The sequence below is a fragment of the Saimiri boliviensis genome, chromosome 8, assembly GCF_048565385.1.
Source record: "Saimiri boliviensis isolate mSaiBol1 chromosome 8, mSaiBol1.pri, whole genome shotgun sequence".
NCBI lineage: Eukaryota > Metazoa > Chordata > Mammalia > Primates > Cebidae > Saimiri > Saimiri boliviensis.
In genome coordinates this window covers 78,904,178-78,926,837 of record NC_133456.1, presented here as the reverse complement: position 1 = coordinate 78,926,837, position 22,660 = coordinate 78,904,178, and the positions used below count along the sequence as shown (strand labels likewise).

General features: G+C 35.5%; 1 protein-coding gene across 1 annotated transcript in view; it reads right to left on the bottom strand.

Moving 5' to 3' along the window:
- The window catches only part of CLDN16 (claudin 16), a 30,508-nt gene extending 8,118 nt beyond the window's left edge, over positions 1-22,390 (bottom strand). Inside the window, exons 1-4 of the mRNA XM_003927014.4 lie at positions 21,864-22,390; positions 7,973-8,075; positions 4,145-4,309; positions 890-1,081 (exon numbers count right to left, since the gene is read on the bottom strand). Coding sequence (XP_003927063.1) covers positions 890-1,081; positions 4,145-4,309; positions 7,973-8,075; positions 21,864-22,187 — 784 coding nt within the window. The 5' untranslated portion in view covers positions 22,188-22,390. The remainder of the gene's footprint in view (positions 1-889; positions 1,082-4,144; positions 4,310-7,972; positions 8,076-21,863) is intronic.
- Positions 22,391-22,660: the final 270 nt, after the last annotated feature.

The following is a 22,660-nucleotide window of genomic DNA, read 5'->3' as shown; positions in this document are numbered from 1 at the left end:
CTGTTTGAAAGAGACATAAATATAAGTAAGATTCAGTGAACTCTGGAAAATTATAAATCACCATTTCGAATGTTCTTCCTCAAAAGGAGCAAGAATATAGACAGTCAAAGTAGGTAGCATCTTGGAACTCTAAGAAGAATCCTCGAAGACAATCTAAGATTTTCATGCTGAAAGTTACTTTAGGTTTAAAATTCAGCCAAGTAGTTTTCCCTTTCTTTTCTTTTTCTTTCTTTATGATGAAGAATCAGGAGCGGTATTCCCTGAGTTTCTAAGATGATATTTTTAGAAACCCCATGTAACATGTTACGCCCTTTAACAAGAAATATTTGGCTGGCTCTTAGTGCACTTCTTCATTTAACACTAAACATACATTTATTTGAGTGGGTGAAGGGATATATATATGCGCATGTGTGTGTGCACACATGTATGTATATGTGTATATATGCATATATGTACAAATGCATTTGCAGTATGTGCCTATACACATATGTTTCTGTATACATATGTACATGTGCATATATGTAACTGTACACATATGTGCAGATGCATATATACCTATGTATGTACATACATACATAATATGTATTACTATATATAACTATATATTTATTATAATTATATATTAGGTTATATGTAATTATTAAAATATATAATTAGAATATATGTATGTTAGAATTGTACATATATGTATATTATAATTATACATATATGTGTATTAGAATTATACATATATATGAATACCATTCACTTTCCCTTGAACAATTGAAATTTTTAATGGTAATAGATAGGAATTTAAATAAATAGCGTTATTTTTTAATTTTGAAATGTGTTTTCACTGGCTTGGGAAAAAGTGGAGGCAAGAAAGTTTGCTCTCTTATTTTATTCTTACCTTTAAAAAGGTATAAGCAGCAGGTGAGAACCGCTCCAGCCAAAAAGCAACCCAGAGACCCAGCCATTCCAAGCCAACAGGACCAACCAAATTTATATTGAATACCAAGAAATATATTATGCAAAACCAGAGAAGAACGTTCCACATAAACATCAACAGCATACCACACAGAGCCAATGATTCCCGGAGCACCTGAAAGAAAGGGAGGATGCAGCAAATAATAGGGACCAATTTCTGAATTTAAACCCCAAAATGCCTGCTTACTACCCAAACTGGCTGGCATCATTCAGAGATTTAAAAACGGTAACATGGATTGATGGGCAACCCAAACTTTGGACACTTCTTCTTTCTCTTTCTGTTGCCTTCCATCTTGTAATTTTTTTTTAAATTTTATCTCAGTTTATATATACAGAAAATACAAAAAAATGGAATAATGTAGTGCTCATCTGTTTGTGTAAATCTGAACTTGTCATTATGGTTTTCTTTAACTCTCTTGTTTTTCCAATGCCATGTTAGTATTGTATAAAAGAAAATGTTAAAAACAAAACCAAGCATAACAAAAAGAATATAGTCTAACACAAATGGCATAGAGCATATGTTGATTCTATATTGATTTTCTAATTGTGAATAAATACCGTTATGATATTTATTGCTCCATATACCCTGTTTTGAAGCTATGCCAGCTACATAATCAGCACCCATGTGAAAACTGTATTTAAAGTCACTGATTTTGGTGTTTTGAGGTAAAAAACAAACAGCTGAAGTAAAAATTGTTTTTATTTTCAAATAAATATTTATCTACTACTCCAACACCATGTAAGAATGGACCAAGAAACATTATTTCCTTTAAATACATCTTCACAGATTAGCCTCTCTGACAATTAACTGGTTTGAAATGATGCCAGTAGATTCCTGTTATTTTAAAGGTATAAATTGCACAGCAAAGCCCAGATGCAAGAAAGAAAAGTGGTGAATTGGGGGACAAAACACCGTATTAAAAGAGTGTTTGTAAAATATGTCGTCTCCACACACTAAATGCCTAGCAGAAGGTAGTTAGAAGAAATCAGTAATCTATATATTGTCTAAGCCTGCTTGAGTTGGGTTTTCAGTTATTTACTTCTGAATGTATGATATCCTGAAGTTATACCAACTTTAGTTATTAAGATCAAGATCTTGCCCACCAACCCCGAAATAACTGGATCTTGCTTTCCCTTTATTTCAAAATTCTGTTACTCCATGCCAAATTAGATTCACGTGTTCACAAAGAATTTCTTCAAATTACTTTCCAGAGTTGTTTCACTATCTAATGAGATAAAATATAGATATATTTGTCTTTCCCAAATCTAAACAAAATAATAAAATAAAATATATAGTTTCCAAAAATATTTAAATTTTTTCCCTAGAGAGTCTGAGATATCTACTTAAATCACTATTTAACTTCATTCTTCTCCTAATTGTTTGATGTAAGAACTTTAAGAAGGACCAGATAATGCACATATAACCTTTAGAAAATGCAGTATAAATTGCAAAAGCTTTTCTATAATACCATTATCTGCAGTTTTCAGTTAGATAGAAATTCGTTTTCTAAAACCTCAAAACTGATTATAGACTTTAAAAAATAAATTTTATAGTACACTAATTCTGAATAATGTTTCCAAAGTTTAGGACATGCTTTGTCTGTTAATTTAGTTATTTCTTCAGTCATTCCTATCAGGATTTTTTTCTGTGACTTATTTTATTAATGTTATTTGTTTTGTTGTTTTATGTAAGACTGGTATTTACTGATTATGTCTCAAAAGTATTCTGGAACAAAACTGTATAACCATAAATAATTAGATTAAATGATGTTTAAATCTGTTAAAATACATTATATATCAAAAAGTTTTATGCTGTCAGTGGGCTAGATAATGAAATAAATGGCTTAAAGAGGGGAAGAATTCTAAATTTTTATAACTTTATAATACAATCTGAGGATTATTAGGATGTTGACTCAACATTTCTGTGTAAAAAATCAGGGAGGCCCAAGTTTTGAGCATATAAAGGGTTAGGCAGTCAGCTAAGAGTTTGCTGTGGCCACACTGAATCTTCACTATAGCAATTCAGGGTACATGTTACTACCTTAGCTTCATGCTCCTTTGCAGATCAGGAAACAGAGACATGGGTGAAGATATCACATATACATATCTCCAGGGGTTTTTAGTTCCAAACTCCGTATTGATTTACTACCCCACACTGCCTGGTCAGGCTCCCACTTATATTCGCTTTGTTAACAGACAAGATTTTTCCTGCTAACAGACAAGAAGAAGACATTATATTGTGAAAGAAGAGGACTAAGCTTTGAAGTTGAAGGTAGACCTGAATAAAGTATCAGTTTTGCTGTTTCACTAATAAATGCTACTTTAAGTGCTTTTTGATTTATTATAGCCACACTTGAAGCCTTCAGAACTTCAGTTCTTTATCTGCGTCTTAAGTGGGAATACCAATATGATATGTTTATTGTTACAATAATAAACAGATGGGTTAGCACATGGGAAAAGTTTAACATAGGCCTTGGTACGATTTTTAGTTTATTGCTAACAAGAGTTGATGGAGTTGGTAGAAGTGGGTACAGGTAAGGAGGTAGATGTTTGGGGTTACTTTAGGATTTTAACTTCAGTAACAATTACAAAATAAATTATTTTTAAAAATGAAGTTACATAACTTTCTAAATGGCTGAAACACAGTTTTAGAGCTTTTTTTCCCCCTTTTCTTTTTTCTGAGATGAAGTCTTGCTCTGTCACCCAGGCTGGAGTTCAGTGGTGCAATCTCGGCTTACTGTAACCTCCACCTCCCGGGTTCAAGCGATTCTCCTGCCTCAGCCTCCCGAGTGCCTGGGACTACAGGCATATGCCACAATTCCTGGCTTTGTATTTTTAGTAGAGACGGGGTTTCACCATGTTGGCCAGGCTAGTCTGAAACTCTTGGCCTCAAGTGATCTACCTGCCTTGACCTCCCAAAGTGCTGAGATTACGGGCGTGAATCACCGCACCTGGCCTGAGGGCTTCATACTTTGTTCTGAGATAGTAACAAAAGACGAATTACCTGACTTCAAAACTAAAGTCAGCAGTGCTGGTAGATGTGATCTTCAGTTTTTCAATCTAGAAAAGGAAGCCACGTATAATCCGAAAATGAGCAGCTTCAGAGCAACACACTCCTTTACTTCAAGTCCTTAGCGGAGTCTCCCTACCCGTATTGCTAATCCAGCCAGACCAGTACCTGCTATTAGTAGCGTGATTCCAGCAACAAAGCAGAGGCGGACTTTAATGTACGGCTCATCAGGAAGGAATTTCACGCAGTCAAGACCAAGGAGCAGGGTGAGAAATCCAAACCCAGCTAGAACGTCTGCAGTAATCATCAACGCTCGAGTTAGCACCAGCTTCACTGGAAGACCAGGGCATATGGTTAAAGCAGAGTCAGAGGAAGGAAACATATTAACTCATAGAGACATAGCAAAAAAAATCAGACAGCTAGGGAACATTAACACACACCCACTGGGAAAAGTCAGACTTTACATTTGTATGAACTTGGACATGAGTACCTCTAACGTTTTCATAAAACTAAAAACTACTCGATTATTGACATTATTGCTTGCTTAAGCACTGTTTACTACTAGTTTTGTTGGTATACTAGCAGATAGCATTCTGGTAGATAGTGGGGAATAAAGAAATGTTTTCCTTTTTGCCTTATGCTCTAGAAAATGTCTCATTCACAAATATTGTAGCTGATTGCTGAATCAAAGGTAGCATATCTGTTCTACAAAAATTTCCCAATAAATATTGAATAAATCATTATAATTGTTTTAAATTTTATTGAAAAATAATAATTAGTTAAAATTTGACACAGCATAGTAGAATAAAATATTTCAAGACTATTTTTTCTTTTGCCGATTCAGCATAGTAGAACCCATCAGGAGATCTTCAGAAGAAGGAGAGTTAGTTTGTGCTATTAAGTAGAAGGGTATTTCTGGAAATTAGATCATTTTCTCTTTCAGGGATTTAAATCATGACTCTTCTTGGCCAATATTGCATATTAAGCCTTCAACCTTGCATTGTCAAATGACCATATTTTAAAGCTACAGGCAATAAGAATATATGGTAGACAGTCCAGGAAAGAAAAGATCAGGAAGATGAAAGTAGAATAGTAGTAATTATCTTCTGCAGTAGAAGCATCTTCAACTGTGAAAGCCTCCTGAACTCTGAGTTACAGTTATGCTGAGCTCAACTTAGGGAAATTGTATCTTAAATAGAAGTTTAATTAACTGAAGTCAGAATTATTACTATTCTAGCTGACTGATGGAGAAGAGTAATAAAATTTGTTCCTTTTATGGTACAGCAATTACGTTTTATTTTCATATTGATATGGGGTTTCCTTGTATTTTAAATTCTTTTTCTCCAGTGGTAGGTAACTTTAGGGCTTAACTGGGAATATGTTGCTTGCAAAAATGCAGCCAATATTCCTTAACTTAAAATTTAAAAAAATTATGATGCATCTGAGAGAGAAAAATCAATGCATAAAATCAGCCCCTACCTCATGAATAAACATACTATTTATCATTATCTTATTAATATATATGAATATTTGTTTCTAAAACAGAATTCACAAAATCTCAAAATTTAGCATTATTACAAAAAATTTAAATGTTCCAAATCTAAAACTCATTTTTCTCAAAATTGAGGAAAGAGAAAAATACGTAACCCATTGGATAATATTACTATTTCAACATATCTTCTTGATCACTAAATAGCATACATAAGTAGGCTTCCTACTCTGTGCCCTAAGCCAAAAGGTTCTTGTTCTTTGAATGGCCTCCCTTGAAATTTTTCAAGTACCGTTTGGAACACAGTGCTACCTGGGGCCAACAATATCATCAGAATAGGGCCGTCTGAACTCATTCAAACTCTCGTGGGCCTAGGTCTTCTTCCCTTTGGAACTCTCCAACTCCTATCCCACATGTAGGGTCTCTTAAGAGCCTATGAGGTGGACCAGAGGCCCCATGGCCAGCCTGGCTCCAGGAAGGGAGTCCTAAAAGCAGATAGGTCATGCTGGTCAGTGATAAATTTCTTTTTCTGGGATCATGTGAGATTTGACTGCCAGAATAGTGTTAATATGCTGATTTGTGGGGACTCAAATTATCTACATCAGCTGGAGCCATGACAAACATATTTGTCTGGATTAAACACCTTAAGTCTGTAGGACAGTGAAAAGAGTTATCTAATTGTAGTTGTATGAAAGACAGCAAAAAGTAAAACTAAAATCCTACTTCCTCATAGGTAACATCCTAACCTAGAGGGTATAGATATGTCATTTTCCTAGGGTACATTTTCATCTCTGCTGTCTTTAAATGTGGTGGAAGTTCTTAACGAAAAGTAATGAGTCTTTAGTGTATTATTTGAAAGTACTAGGTTAAAAAAGGGAAATGTGATAGCATAGGTCAAAGATGAAAAAGGAACATATTTAAATATAAACAGTAGTTTCCTCTATGTAGTCAGCTTATGAGTTATTATATTTTATTCTTGCATAAATGTATATAACAGTATTTAAAAGTTCGAAATACTTCATCTTTCGTTTTCTTCTCAGCCTATGAATTAAAATCCATTTTAACGAAGTTTTAGAACAGGATAAATGTTCATTCCTGTTCAGCAAACAGTGTTTCTTTGTAGGTAGAACGAGGTTAGCACAGAGAGGGGAAAAGAAGAAGAACCAAGAGAATCTTTTTTTTTTTTAACAAAAATAAAACAAAGGACTTATGAATTATGTTTTAAAAGATGTTCCAGGCACCAAACTTTTAAATAGCAGACGAAGAATTTTAGAGCACTACTCTTTTTAAGTGCTTTCCGCGGGACTGAAATAGCTGTTCAGGTGAAAAGTCACATTCCAGGGTTTTAACTTTTTATTTATCTTGAGAAAAGAAGTTGGCTTATGGTACCATCACCCATCATTTGCTTTGAAAGAGACTAAAACCACTTTGCTTTCATAACAGAACTGGTGTTTTTTTCTTAAATAAAAAAAATAAAAACTATGGAGAAGGATTGAGTGAATCAACAATAAGACTTTTAAATATAAGAGATTTCATTATTCATAGCAATGTGAGCTCTGCTAACATGTAACTATGTTTTATTTTATTTTATTATTTTAAGATGGAGTCTTGCTCTGTCTCCCAGGCTAGAGTGTAGTGGTACAATCTCAGCTTACTGCAACTGCCACCTTCTGGGTTCAAGAAATTCTCCTGCCTTAGCCTCCCAACTAGCTAGATTACAGGTGCTCACTACCATGCCAAGCTAATTTTTTGGGGGTATTTTTTAGTAGGAATGGGGTTTTACCATGGTGGCCAGCTGGTTTTGAACTCCTGACCTCAAGTAATCCATCTGCCTCAGCCTCCCAAAGTGCTAGGATAACAGGTGTGAGCCACTGCACCTGGCCTTAATGATAATTTAAACCGAAAAGTAGGGAAGATAAGGGAGCTGGCTTTAATATGGCCTCTAACAGTGTGTCACATGTGTTGATGTTTTCTTCTACTGATTCCCATAGTTTATGTCTCACTCTCTGGCTGTCTACCCCTTTCTATCTCGGCCACTGTATCTTCACCTCTTTCTTTCTTAGCAAGCCTCTAATTGAAATAATTATAAACTTTTCTATTTGAACTAAGTCGTTGCTTAAAACATCTCTGAAATACATTTCACTTAACCTGTCCAGACTAATCATGAAATTACAGCAACCTAAATAATTCATTTTAATTTAAAAACCATGTACTGTAAGTCTACTGTGTATGAGGCACTATGCCTGGCCTGTTAGGGGATAGCAGAGATGAATACGTTAATATTTTTACCCTCAAGAAATTTACAAATATATGAGAAAAGAGAAAATGTGCTAAAGCATGTATTTCCATTCACATTTTAAGATGAACTCAATTTCTAATTGAACCATTTCAAACTGGACCAAGCTTTATTATAGTACAGTAGAAAACGAAGCACAAAATGGAAACCTGAACTCAGTTTTCTGTCTCTTATCCTTCCTGGCAAGCAGGGAGGGCTAAGGCATACGTACAGGGATGTTCCGCGAGTATAGAGTCGTACTCATCACAGGTGCGAATCCCATCAAAAGCATTTGTGACACATTCCCACCAGAGGCCTCGGCATTTTGTGCTCACCTAGATGTTAGAGAAGACGCCGTGTGAAACAATTCATGCAGGCGCACTTCAGCTGCCCTTGATCAAAGGGAGAAGTTGACTGTTGTGTTTGATAGCAAAGTAAGTGGTTACACAGGTGATCAGAATTTTGTTTACAACAAACAATGCATTTTAAAATATTTTCTTTTAAGTACTGACAATTAAAGCCTTTCTGGACCAGGACATGAATCTACTTCCTCATGTAGGGTGGAGGTAGATAAATAAGTCACGGCCAGAAGAGATAAAACCATAACTAAATATATTTAAGTATCTATGGCTGCTTCCAACATTGGTTATGGAAAAATATTATTTCATTTCTCTATGCTGACATTTACTCACCAAAAAAAAAACCCATATAACAATAGATAACTGTTGACATCTTGAGTCTATTAGAAATATATATTGTTTCTTTATCATGAATACTGAGTTCCATGAAGAAAAATATTATCTTTACATATGAAGTAGATAAATTTAAAATAATTAGCAAAGAAAACTACTAAATGAAAATATGCCAGTAAATAAAATATAAAGTCCCCAAGTCTTATTTCTTGCTCCATGATATATTACAGATGTTTAAGCTATGTAATGGAGGTATACAAATTGAGCATTAATTTCACACAACTCGACAACTGTAAACCGTTTTTATTTGGAAATGATGTGCAGATAACTCTAAGCATCCACTTAGAGCTAAAAGGTACCAGTGCCCTGAACCTTCTCATACTTTATCTACCAACTGTAAGTCACAATGGATTTCTTAGAATCGTAAACATGCCAACAGAAAATACTTTCAGGTGTTCCTGTTAGAGCTCAGGCATGTGGAACAGAGCTAATACAATTGTTTCCTCTGACTCAGTTATGGATTCAAATTACCTTGTCTATCTGGGAACAGTTTAGTAAAGTTTAACTATGAATTACCTTGGAAAACAAAAACTTAATTTTTCCCCAAAAAAGAATAAGTAACAGAGCAGGGTGGGAAGAGGAATGCAAAGAAAAAGGGTTAAATTCGTGTAGGGAGAAAAAAGCCATAAAAACATTTTGCTTTGCAAAATAAAATAATAGTCAGGAAGACATGCACTATGAAACTCTCTGCCCCATGCTGTTTTTTGAAGCTGTGTTATGTGACAAATAAAATTCTACTGCTAGCAACTTCATCACAATTCTGAATGTGGTACCTCTTACTACTTTATATGTAAAATACTTATAATTGGTTATAATTTTTCTAGACTGAGTCTATACCATGAAGCAGTTACTATTTAGCATATTATTATTTTGCTTATTTCTTAAGGGACCTTAAGGGATATTACTTATCATCCATTTTAAAAATGAGAAAATTGGGGCACAGGAAAGTTAAGTGATAACCCCAAGAAATCATAGTTAATGGAGGAAACAGGACTCAAACACAGCAGTATGTGTGTGCTCCTAATCACTGCAGTGTGTTTAAAACCCATTTTTTTTTTATCATCTAACAAGTCTTACTATTGGGCATTTATTCAAAGTAAAGTAAATCAGTATATCTGCACCTCTGTGCTCTTTGTGGCACTAGTTACAATAACCGAGACATGGAGTCAACCTAGATATCCAACAACAGAGCAATGGATAAATACAATGTGCCATATATACACAAAGGAATACTATTCAGCCATTAAAAATGAAATTCGTTTATTCAAGTCGGCATGGATGGAACTGAAGGACATAATGTTAAATGAAATAATCCAGGAATAGAAAGTTAAACATTGCATGTTTTCATTCATATGTGGAAACTATAAAAAGTTGACCGCATAGAAGTAAAAAGTAGGACAGAGGATACTGAAGGCTGGGAAGGGTAGGGGGCAGGCAGTAAAGAGAGATGTGCTAAGAGATACAAAATTACAACTAGATAAGGAGAATGAGGTCTAGTGTTCCATAACAGTGGCCCTCAACCTTTTTTGGCACCAGGAACCGGTTTCATGCAATACATTTTTTCCATGAAACCAAGGGGTATGGGGTTGGGGATGGTTTTGGATGAAACTGTTCCAGCTCAGATCATCATGCATTAGATGCTTATAAGGAGCATGCAACCTAGATCCCTCACATGTGCAGTTCACAGTAGGGTTTGCACTCCTATGAGAAATTAACACTGCTGCTGATCTGACAGAAGGCAGAGCTTAGATGGTAATGCTCACATGTCGACTGCTCACTTCCTCCTGTGCAACCCAGTTCCCAACAGGTCACGGACTAGTACTGATTTGTGGCCCGGGGGTTGTGGACCCCTGTTCTATAGCACTTAGGCTAACTATTGTTAACAGTGATATAATTTCAAATAGCTAGAAGAAGGATATTTAATGTTTTCAACAAAAAATATAAATGTTTGTGATGATGGGTATGCTAATTACCCTAATCTGATCACTATACATTCTCTGTATCAAAACATTTCTATGTACCCCATTAAAAATTGCATATGTGCTAAAAAATTGTTAAAACAGTTAAAAATGTTTAAAAACAATTTTTACAAAAGAATTCCAAATTCATTTTAAGATAAATCATCCAGAATTGGGCATTGGATGATAGCTTTGGGTGAAGTAAGCCCTAATTTGAACCTCATCCCAAGGCTATTATTCTGCAAAACTTCATTTTGGCATGCTCTTCCTTAGGTTTAAGCTGGAAGCAATACCTTGGACTTTCTGGAGGATTATATGACCCTGTGTGACACAGAGACCAAAAAAATCTAATGATAAACAGCTATTCTATAAAATTTAATGCATAAATTTCTAAAGAATGTGAACATCTAACTTTAACGGGCATTACATAGACATTAAATTTATATATGCATTAAATATTAAATATAGATTGACACTCTTACTATCTATTTTGCAACCTTGGACAAGATCTTACCTTTTTTGATCCTCAATCTCCTTATCTGTATACAGAAGGTAATGATAGATGGTTATAAGAATTAAAAATTATAAATATATATGCAATATAAACAATATGCTCAATAAATAAAAATAGTAGTAGTAAAGTGCTTAAACATCATAATGACTTGAGCAGTGACTATACTGGACTTTATGAACTAACCACAGTGAAGATGGAGAAAGATGGCAGCCTTCAGAAAGATACGTCCATATTCTTACCCCCAGAATATGAACTTATTTGGAAAAATGATTTTTGAAGATGTAACTGAGGACATAGAGATTAGGAGATCATATTGAGTTATCCAGGTGGGCTGTAAATTAATGACAAATTTCATTACAAGAGGTACATGCAGTAAACAGACAGAAAAGAAGGATGCAATGTGACCTCTGAGGCAGAGAGACTGGAGGGATATAGCCACAAGTCAAGGAATGCCTAGAGCCACCAGAAGCTGGAAGGGGGCTAGGAACAGATCCTTCCAGAACTTTCAGGGGGAATGCAGCCTTGCAAACTTCTTGATTGTAAGCTTCTAGCCTCCAGAACTGTGAGAGAATAAAGCTACCTTTTGTTAAGCCACCGAGTTAATGGTCATTTGTTATGGCAGCCCTAGGAAACAAGTATAATAGAGATGGTTTATACAGAACCTGCTGTAGCATAACAGAAAACAGACCTTCACAAAGCTGACTGCCCCTCCGTCTCTTAATCAACAGGAACACACTGGATCCAGTTCACTTTAACTCAAGCTAGGTGATAGGAGTTTGAAACCACTGTAAATCAGACAGCGACTGTCCACAGTTTCTTACTCTCTAAGCCAGCCACTGAAACAAGCTAGCCTACGATGGTCCTTCCTGTTATATGTGATGTTGTTTAGAAAGTGATCTGATATGCATATTCAAAAATTCTTATTTTACACTAATAAGAGTATTTCTATCTTGCCAGAATAATTCAGTAGTGGTATCACTTTCAAGGCTATTGATCATTTACCCACAATGACCACATTTAGAAAAGCAATGAGCTCATTAGAGAAAACAAGGAATCCAATTTCATTAGGTATTAATGCTCAGGGGCACACTATTAGATTGCTTGGTATTCACACTCAGTTAAGGTACGTGAGAATAGTGGCTGTAATTAACTAAACTTCTGTGTTAATATAGCACTTACTGGAGACACCCTTAAAGGTGCCTTTGTGTACAAAAGGCAAGGTTAAAATTTTTCACGTTTTTTATCAAATTTAGGAACGTTCTCTGGTATAATTTATGTTCTTCATTTACTTATTCCTCTGTGATAAAATGGCTTATTGGAAACTTGAAGGCAAGCAAGTCTAAGTTCTTGAACATTTTAAGACAGGGTTCTTAAGAAAGAGGTTGATGTTTAAAATACTACTGTTAACCTTTCTTAAAGGTTAAAAAATGCAAATATTAAGTAATAACTTTTAATCTGACAGACTTGTCTGAAATAGAGGATTTCATTTCTCCTAACATCCAATTTATATATTAATAAATAACATTAAAACAGTGCTAATCTGTATGTTGTTTCAATGAATATCTATTGTTCCTAAAAGTGAAGAGTGGGTTATTTCCTAAATGGGGAGAAGTAGGTTTATTTATTTAAGGTATGACAACAAAGCAGAAATCACAAGCTTGAGGAAAGCAAAAAAAAAAATCTCTTAATTAGTTGCCAGTAGTTAAAGTGTAGAGATGTTACAGAAAAGTTCAGATTTCAGGCTCCCCTTGGAAACTTGGTCAGTCTGGGTACCTGAACTCACCAGTCTCACAAAGCAACAATTAGCAAGAAAGGAGTGGCTGCTCCCATTTAGGAGGGGCTTGTGCTCACCAGGTTCCCCACAGATCCTACCCAATCTGCTTCTCATGAATGTTGGTACTTGGTTCCTTAAGGCATTTGAGTTTTCTCCTCCTGGTACATACTAATTATACTAATGAGAATAACTTTCCTTGCTTTCAACCTGTCAAACTTCTACTTATTATTCAAGCCCCATTTTAAAGACTTCTGATTTTTCATCAGCTTCCCCGCCACCCAAGTCTCTCTAGCTGGCATTTATCACATTCTACCCTGCAATCCCACAGGAATTTGTCCATATTATTATAGTCCTTGAAATACTGCATTATCTTTTATATGTGCATTTAGGGCATCTGTCATTCTTAAAACTATATTCATTAAATGCCTGTTACTAGTCAACATGCTGTCCATATTAATGCTGGAGATACTGCAATGATTAAGACAAATATGGCAGCTGGCTTCAAGGAGCATACAGCCTCTTAATGTTGGTACATAATAGGTGCTTAATAAATGTTTATTGAGGATAAGAAAATCTCAGTGTTTCAATCAATGCATTTAACTCTTATTGGAAATTTGGAATAGAAAGTGACTATTACATGCACAGTTGTGGCTTAATATGTGAAATTCTACTTGACTAAATCAACAAAAATAGCTAAATCCGGAAGCCAAAGCATTATGATTTAGACTGAAGAGCTTACATTGATTTAGTGTCATTCTGGACTTTGTCTACTCAACTGGCTTGGAAAGTGTTTACTACAGTACTACAAATGAGTAGGATGTCACTTAAAAGTGTTAGGAAACCATAGAGATGATGATTCTTTTTGTTTGATTTATAGTGGCATAAATGAGGTACTTGAACCTGGGTTTTCTTAGTCTGGTCTCTGTAGCAGTCTCCCATTAAGACCTCTCCATGCTAGTCTTTCCCAGTTTCTCTTAATAATCTTGAAACATAAGCAGCAACAATTTTACCTGCCTTATCTTTTTATATAACTTTTGAGAATTAGAAACACTCACAAATACGTGAGAATTAGAGACATTCAACAGTGTTTGGTATTTATTTCTTCTCCAGTAACATAGAAAATTATGTGTGTATCTATCTATCTATCTATCTATCTATCTATCTATCTATCTATCTGCCTATCTACCTATCTATCTATCATCTATCTATCTATCTATCTATCTATCTATCTATCTATCTATCTAACTGGAGAGTAAATATATGCGGTAGATTTTGTAAATGTTTATTCTTGGTTAACCACTATCAAAAAAGATTTTTCTTTGTCCATATGCATTAAGATTATAAATGTACAGAGACAACCAAAATAACCCATTAAGATATATTATTTAAAAAAAACACCTTGCATATACAAATTATAAGTATTTAAAATTTTCATACCACTTTACCATCCCTGAGCTGATATATTTTAACATTGAAGACGTAACTTTCCTACTTAGATACCTACTTAGTACTTACTTAGATATATTTATTAAGATGCAAAAGTTTTAATAACATTGTAGTAAATAATGTTTTACTACTAGAAATGGAAACATTTTCAATTTTAACATAAATGCATTTAAAATTTTTAACTAAGATTTTGAACATTTTACTTTTATGTTTTATTTTATATGTCTTAACTATTCCAGGGTCTAAATGAAGTCAATACAGGCTTTAATAAACATGAGGGAGCAAGACTAAAATAATCATAATCAGTGTTACCTTTTCTTCTTACTCTATATCCTATATTTATAAGATGTGAAAGAAAAACATGAGTTTATCTGCTAAAATTTGTTTTAACTCTGGTTATTTTGGAGTACTGGCTAAATGTATAAATCATAAGAAATTGGATAATGCAAACTTAGTAGAAAAATAAAATTTTGTGCTCTTCACAGGTATAAGACCTAAGTTATGTATCTGAACTTCCAAATATTTCTATTCTAATATTTTTAAATTGTTACATATGTTAAAATGTTTTCCTTTTAAAAGTATGACATTACAACCTTATAATGATTATTGCCCAGTTATAAAGATCACAATTTATGTTGAGTGAAATAATACAAATTATTAATTGCTTTATTCTCTAATTTTTTTGTTTATTTATCTCTTTATTTATTTATTTATTTATTTATTTATTTATTTGAGACGGAGTTTCGCTCTTGTTACCCAGGCTGGAGTGCAGTGGCGCAATCTCGGCTCACCGCAACCTCCGCCTCCTGGGTTCAGGCAATTCCCCTGCCTCAGCCTCCTGAGTAGCTGAGATTACAGGCACGTGCCACCATGCCCAGCTAATTTTTTGTATTTTTAGTAGAGACGGGGTTTCACCATGTTGACCGGGATGGTCTCGATCTCTCGACCTCGTGATCCACCCGCCTCGGCCTCCCAAAGTGCTGGGATTACAGGCTTGAGCCACCGCGCCCGGCCTGTTTATTTATCTCTTGAAAGCAACATGCAAAAGCCACATTCTCCAGTCCAGAATATACTCTTCATCAACCGTATTAGATATCCCAAGAATCAGATTTTTATTGCATTATTTTTAAAAATGAGCCAAATACATATCCTGAAAATATTTAAATTGTAGCAAGATATGAAATCTTGCTTTTTAAAAACAAGTGGTCATTTTATTACAGACATACCTCTTATTTAAGGTTCAATGTGAAATTTTCAACAATCACCTCATATTATGTTATCAATATATTCATTCTTTCAACAAGTGTGCTAAGTATGTTACTAGGTGCTCTATCAACTCATGTGAGTAAATGTATCATGAGTTCACATTACATGTACATCGGTGCTAGGTGCTTAGGAAATCATGAGATGAATAAGGAAATATGTGTAGCCTCAAAAATCTGCTGAAAGAGTTTGAAATCAATTGGAAGGTTTAAAAAAAAAGTATATAATCAAAGTTATATCCAGTTATGTCCAGCATGATGGATATAATAATTTTAATATTTACTTTGTGTCTAAAAGAATTGTAATATTGTTAATGAAAATAGAAATCCCAGGAGAGAACCTGATTACAGAGATAAAATAAATACTAATGTCAGCCGCTTTCTTTTGAGGTAATAAAGTTTTAATCATAATAGTGCTCGGCATATAGCAGGTTCTTAATAAGTAATTTAGAAAGATGAATTGAAAATAAAATCTTGTGAAAACATTTTTTCCTTTTTATATTTGAGAGGTTAATAACTGTGCGAGGAAACTATTTTTTTGGTGTAGATAATTAAGCATTACATATCTTGTAGTTAACATATTAACAATGTTATTATTTCATAATTTATTTTCCTTGTCAAATGTGAGCATTTGATAAATAACCTTTACTATTTGACTTATTGTCTGCCTTATTTCCCTGGTCAGATAAAAAGGAAGTAGATCTAAATATAAAAATGGGTGACCAGGGAGGGTGGCTCACACCTGTAATCCCATCACTTTGGGAGGCCAAGGCGAGTGGATCACCCGAGGTCAGGAGTTTGAGACCAGCCTGGCCAACATGTCAAAACCCTATCTCTACAAAAAATAAAAAAAAAAATAGCCGGACATGGTGGGAGGCGCCCATAGTCCCAGCTTCTGGAAAGGCTGAGGCAGGAGAATTGCTTGAACTCAGGAGGCGGAGGTTGCAGTGAGCCAAGAAGGCACCACTGCACTCCAGCCTGGGCAACAGAAAAAGACTCCTTCTCAAAAAACAAACAAAAAACAAAAACAAAAAAAAACCAACCAACCAACAAACAAACAAACAAAAAACCAGCTTAGAGAAGTAAACAAAATTTCTTCAAGAGAAACAATACCAAAAACAGGAATAGAATTTAAATCTTGTATTTCTCTGTTCAGTGAACATTATGCAAAATGTCATTCCCTTCTCCAGAACAAAAACAAACCAATAAAGTGCAAATAGACAATAATACATCTAACATTTTTTGGCGGATTCATTCTTGCCTGCTACTGTGGCAAATGCTTTAGATACACAAGCTCATTTAATTCTCACAAGAAACTTATGATGTGTGTATTATTATTATTCACTCATTACTGAAGAGGAAATGTGGTTTATAGCTATTTAATAGTCTGTCTAAATTCATACAGCCACTGCCTGGTAAGGTGGGATTTAACCTCAGGTCCCTCTCACATAAAGTTAAATCTGTAAAATTCTCCACTGTAAAGAACTGTGTTCCTACCTCTAACTGTTATATAATAAACTAAGCAGAAAAAAAATATAGTAGGATGGTTGACATTACTCCATAAAGATTTCTTTATAAACACTAATTTTCATTCATTTAAGCTGTTGGTTACTAACTTCACCATCCCTCCAATTGCCCCAGATCAGAAAGGCAGATTTTTACTTTGACTGTGTCTCTTCATCACCTACTTCCCCACATGCAGTCAATTACAGCTCTCATAAATTTGACATTTGTTGAGTTTCCCATATTTCTTATTTCTTCATGCTTGCTGCCACTCAAATTGAGACCACCATTGTTTCCCTTGTGGTCTATAACAAAAGTCTCCTAGTTTTTCTCCCCATACCTCATTTTACCTTGTCAGATTTCTCCCTACATATAGCCAGAACAATTAATCTTTCTAAAATAAATGCACACATTGCTTACAAACCCTTGCCTATGGTATAAGATCTGTATTTTACATGCTACGGGAAACTCTTGATGACCCAACCCCCGTATCCTTTTCTCTAAACTCAAAACTCATACTATGATGAAATATACAGAATACCACAAATATACAGTGCTCTTGTTCCTTGATCATGGTTCCTGTTATTTTCTGTACTTGGAATACTGCCTACTTCTCCTGCCTCACTCACCTGATCTTCAAGTCCTAGTTTAGATATCTCTTCTTTTAGGGAGCCTTCACTCGTTATCCAAGACCAAGTGAGTCAGCCATTTAGGGTTTTCATTATCATAGCGTCTGATACATCATGCCATAACTGTCAGTTCACCTGTTGGCCCTTTCACTACACTGGGAGCAACCTAGAGAGGCTCCTGATCTCATTCTACTTCATAACCCTGTACCCACCATCGGGCCAAGTATACAGAAGTTGTCAAGAAATATTTGTGAAATGACAAAAGGTAGAAAGAAAAGACAGAGACATGGAGGGATAAAGAGATGAAGGGGAAAGGGAAAGAAAGAAAAAGAACAAGATAGGAGGGAAAGAAAGAAGGTAAGAAAAGGGATGAAAAGAGAGAAGGGAAGTAAACAAAAGAAGACCAGAAAAAAGAAATGATGGAAAAAGAGAAAAAAGTTGGAAAGAAGGAAGGGAGAGTGTCTGAAGTTACAGAAAAATGGAGGACACGCCCATTAGATTTCCAATGGAAATGCCTGGGGAAGCACCAGACACCACCAGTCCCTTAGTGAGTATCCAACTCTATGGAGTAGCAGACAGTCAGGGAGAGAGAGAGAGAGAGAGAGAGAGAGACTGAAAAGGACTTCAGTTGAACAACTGAGTTCAACTTTATTTTATAATGGAAAAAACTGAGCCAAAGACAAGAAATGTGACTTGCGTACTAGAAGACAGTTAGTAAGGGTTAAGATGCAAAGACACGCTTGAAAAGTCTCAAAACCCAAATTCTCTTCTCCCCATCCGTCTTCTCAGACACAGATGAATCAATAATGACAAAAGCAGGATGGTAGCTGAGGGCCTCTGGTCACTGATTTACGGTTGTGTACATCGCAATTCTTTGCACCATTTTTTTTTCCTAGCATTTTTACCTAATACAAAGAACTTCATTTGAGGTAGGTAGAGTGTGGTAGGCAAAAAGAATTAGGAGCTTTTTCTGCCTCTTGCTTTGTGTTACTCACTTTGCTCCTCTAACAAGCCTCGAGCTTTTCTTCACTTTGAGCTTTTGCCACATTGTCGGCTTATCTGAAAGTCTCCTGCTGCCCTTTCTACGTTTTGAAATGCTTTACATTCTTTCAAGGCTTTGCTCTCATGCCTTTTCTTTCATAAGACCTGCTTCAGTGTCCCTGATAGGAAATAATTATTGTCTATTTTCTGCCCCAATGATACTTTGCTTATTTCTTTCTTAAAATATGAATTTATTTATGACTTTTATTATAGTTTCATGTGTATTTTTGTTTTCTCCTAATCAAATGTAAACTCCTGGAAGGCATGAACAATTTTTGCTTTATCTTTTTCTCTCCTAGGAGGAGTAGCATAATTCCCTTTACATGACATAAGTTTAGTATTTTTTATACTGAATTGAACCATAGAACTCTTCTTCTAACTCCCACGCCTACATCATCCAAAAATAGTAAAAAAAAAAAAAAAAAGAAAGAAAAAGGAAAAATATAATACTTTTTTTTTAATTTAAATTTTCCATTGGTATTCTCTCTCTCTCTCTTTTTTTTTTTTTTTCTAAAAACAAACAGCAACAAAAAACACTTGTTGTATTGTCTTTCGTACAACGATTGTTTAAAGTGAGCTGTTGTGGGGGTTCACTCCCATAATGCAAGCACTTCGGGAAGCTGAGGCAAGAGGATCACTTGAGGCCTGGAGTTGGAGATCAGCCAAGAGAGCAGAGAAAGTCCTTGTCCTTACAAAAAAATTTAAAAACTAGCCAGTTGTGGAGCATACACCTGTAGTCCTAGCTACTAGGGAGGCTGAAGTGTGAAGATCACTTGAGCCTAGAAGTTCGAGTTTACAATACTATATGATCCCACCAGTACACTCTAGCCTGAATGCAGAGTGAGACTCTATCTAGAAAAAAATAAAAATAAAAACATAAAGTTGTTATCTCCACCAAAGGTGATATATAAATGAGGATGGGAGCAAGAAAAGAGAAGAGTACTTGAGCTGGTGAGTATCAAAACCTTCAAATTTGTGGATAATGTAACTATCCTGGCCTGTTGAAGTAGCAATTATTATAAGAAATTCCTGTCTCTTTAAAAATATTAACAGCTTCCAGGAGGTGGTGGCTCATGCCTGTAATCCCAGCACTATGGGAAGCCGAAGTGGGCGGATCATGATGTCAGGAGTTCAAGACCAGCCTGACCAACATGCTGAAACCCCTGTCTCTACTAAAAATACAAAATTTAGCCAGGCATGGTGGTGCGTGCCTGTAATCCCAGCTACTCGGGAGGCTGAGGCAGGAGAATCGCTTGAATACGGAAGGCAGAGGTTGCAGCGAGCCACACCAGCCTGGGCGACCCAGCAAGACTCCATCTCAAAAAGACAAAAACAAAAACAAAATAAAACAAAACAACAACAACAACAACAACAACAACAAAAAACCCTGACAACTAAAGGCATTGTTGAAAGGCAAGGGAGCCTGATTTGTTAAAAGGTTTCTGTTCTAATGTGAAGGTTTCTTTGGGAATATTATAGCAGTGCATTTTAAGTATGAGAAATAAGAAGGTAATTAAGAAATATTAAGTATTGTTCAAGGTTAGCGAGGATTTACTTGAGGTGTGTAACCTGGACTGCTCATTCTATTCTATTTTATTCTATTCTATTTTAACTAGAAGTATTCTTTCATGGGACAGATGGCAAATTGGTCGGTTATACTAAAATGAGAGAAGAAGGCACTGTATATGCCAGGACTCTCAATCTCTCTCTCAGAAAGGTTTGACCCTTTCTAAAACTATTTCTTATCAAATGAAGTTAGTAATTATGTCAGCTTAAACAGAAGGACTTTTAAATTGTTTTAGAAAATATTTTAACAATGCCTTTAGACGAGATTTTACATTTTTTTGCTCAAGTTCAACATATTTCTGTGTTAATCTATATTAATCACCTACCACTGGCCGTCTAGATAATGGCAAACGTTTAATCTACACTTTTCTCTGAGCACTGTTCAAAGGGCATTTATTTCATTCACTGCATGTATTCATGGCCAGATAAAATGCATCACTGGGCTCACTTTTAGCAGACATCCTTTACAGTAGTTCAATTCTATCACAATTTTTTGAAATATAACTTTCTAGCATTAAAGAGGTATTCATAACTCCACTGGTTTTGAAATGCCATGTTGAAGTCAGAGGAAAATTAAAAGCAAGAAAAAGTGAACAGCAAACATAATGCACAGAAAAATAGAATGATTATTACTTTCCATTTGGACCTCCAATGTGAGAGTTTAATAAAGAAAATTAGAATAAAAAACATAGAAGCTCATTCGAGTATCTTTCCTAAACTTTATAGCGGTGACATGACAGCATTTGCTAGGGTAAATTGTTCCCTTCAGGATGTACATAAAAAAAGCAAATTGTTTTGCACTATATTCTTTTTTTTTTTTTTTGAACTCTTAAAATACTGTTTCTTTTTCTTACCTGCAGTTTCCTAAGCCTCATTAATGAATAGCAGCTAAATCTGAAGATTTGATTTTTTACTCAATTCTGCCTCTCTCAGATTCCTATAGTCACAGGTAATGTTTTTTAACTTCAAAATTACTTCTTTCTGAACTTCTCCAGTGAAAAAAATAAAATCCTTAAACGTGAACCTACTCACTTATCTCTTGCCTAGTAGTCAGTTCCTGACAGCAACTCATTTTCAAGAGAGAATTTCTTAATTCCATGTCTGTCCCCTGTACACTGGGATGCACTGCAAAGACATTTTCTCCCTCAGAATATTTTCTTTTACTTTGAAATCATTTAGGTAACATTTTTTTTTCTATTGCATGTAGTTGAGTAGGTTTTGCATGCTTTGCATTTTTCTTACTCAATGTTTTAGATTAATGTTCCTTAAAAGAGTCTGTCACACTATTCTTAATGCTGTCATCAAGAGTAACAAATTTGCCTTTGAAAAAGGGTGGTACTGAAATGTTTTTCAATTTTACATATGCAGCAATGGAAGATGTGAATTTCTGGAGGTCTCAGTAGCAGAGATCATTTAATTACCCTTGCATAAATTCATCCTTAAGAAAAAAAGAGGAACTATTTAGTAACTTCACCTGTTTAGTGGGATAACAAGACTTATCTCATAAGTTAACTATGAGGATTAAATGAGCTGATAATGTAAAGACTCAATAAATAGCCCATGTTGTCTATTTTTACTATCATCAGTCTTAGTAAAGATACTGAATGTTGTATATGGCAGTTGGGACTTAGCAAAAATTTGGACTGGCATGAGTCACTAAAAGAAGTTATCTTCTTACCTCCAGAGAGTCATCAGCATTCACCATCCAACAGTCAGTCCAGGTGGCCACAATCAAAAACCCAGTAGAGAAAAAGGCAAAGAAGCAACCGATGTATTGAAGAAGATCCCTCATTGTGGTGAGCAGCCTGTCCAGATGGCAACATGGGCAGATGCCAGCCCTGGGCCCACTCAGGTGGCGGTTGCCAGTCTTCTGTGTTTCTGGTACCTGGGGATGTGAAAATACTGGTCTTTTACTTTTTCTCACACCCCTCTGTAGGTGTCTTGAGTTGCCGTAAGAATAATACAAACAGGCTGTAACCAATAGTGGGGTCCTGGAGGTCATTATCCGAAGTGACCAGCCTCCAATCAGAAGCCAGGTCAGTGCAAGGGCTGAGTATGTTTCGGGTGGGGCAGAGAGGAGTTCTGTAACGTTTTCTGACCCAACTGTGGGCTAGTGCGAGATGGTGGTCACCAGATCAAGTGCCAGTGCCAAGATGGGGGAAGGAGGAAGGGTCCCACCCCATGCTGGAACCTGTAAACTGATCTTTCTCAGGCCCTCTAGGGAGAGTTAGCTACTCTCCTCCCCCTCAGAAGAAGGCTACACGGTTGACTGAGTGTTATTTTATTGTTAGGACTATTTTAATATTCGCTGACTACCTTAGACAGACAGGCCACTGGCGAAACTATGCTAAACAAGTGCTTGCTCAAGGGAGTTTGCATTCCAAAGTGTTGCACAGAACAGCTCCATGAAGGATTTGTAGCACCTGGGCAGTAGGGACAGCCAAGGCTCCTAACCTTTCAGCATCGAAGAATGGG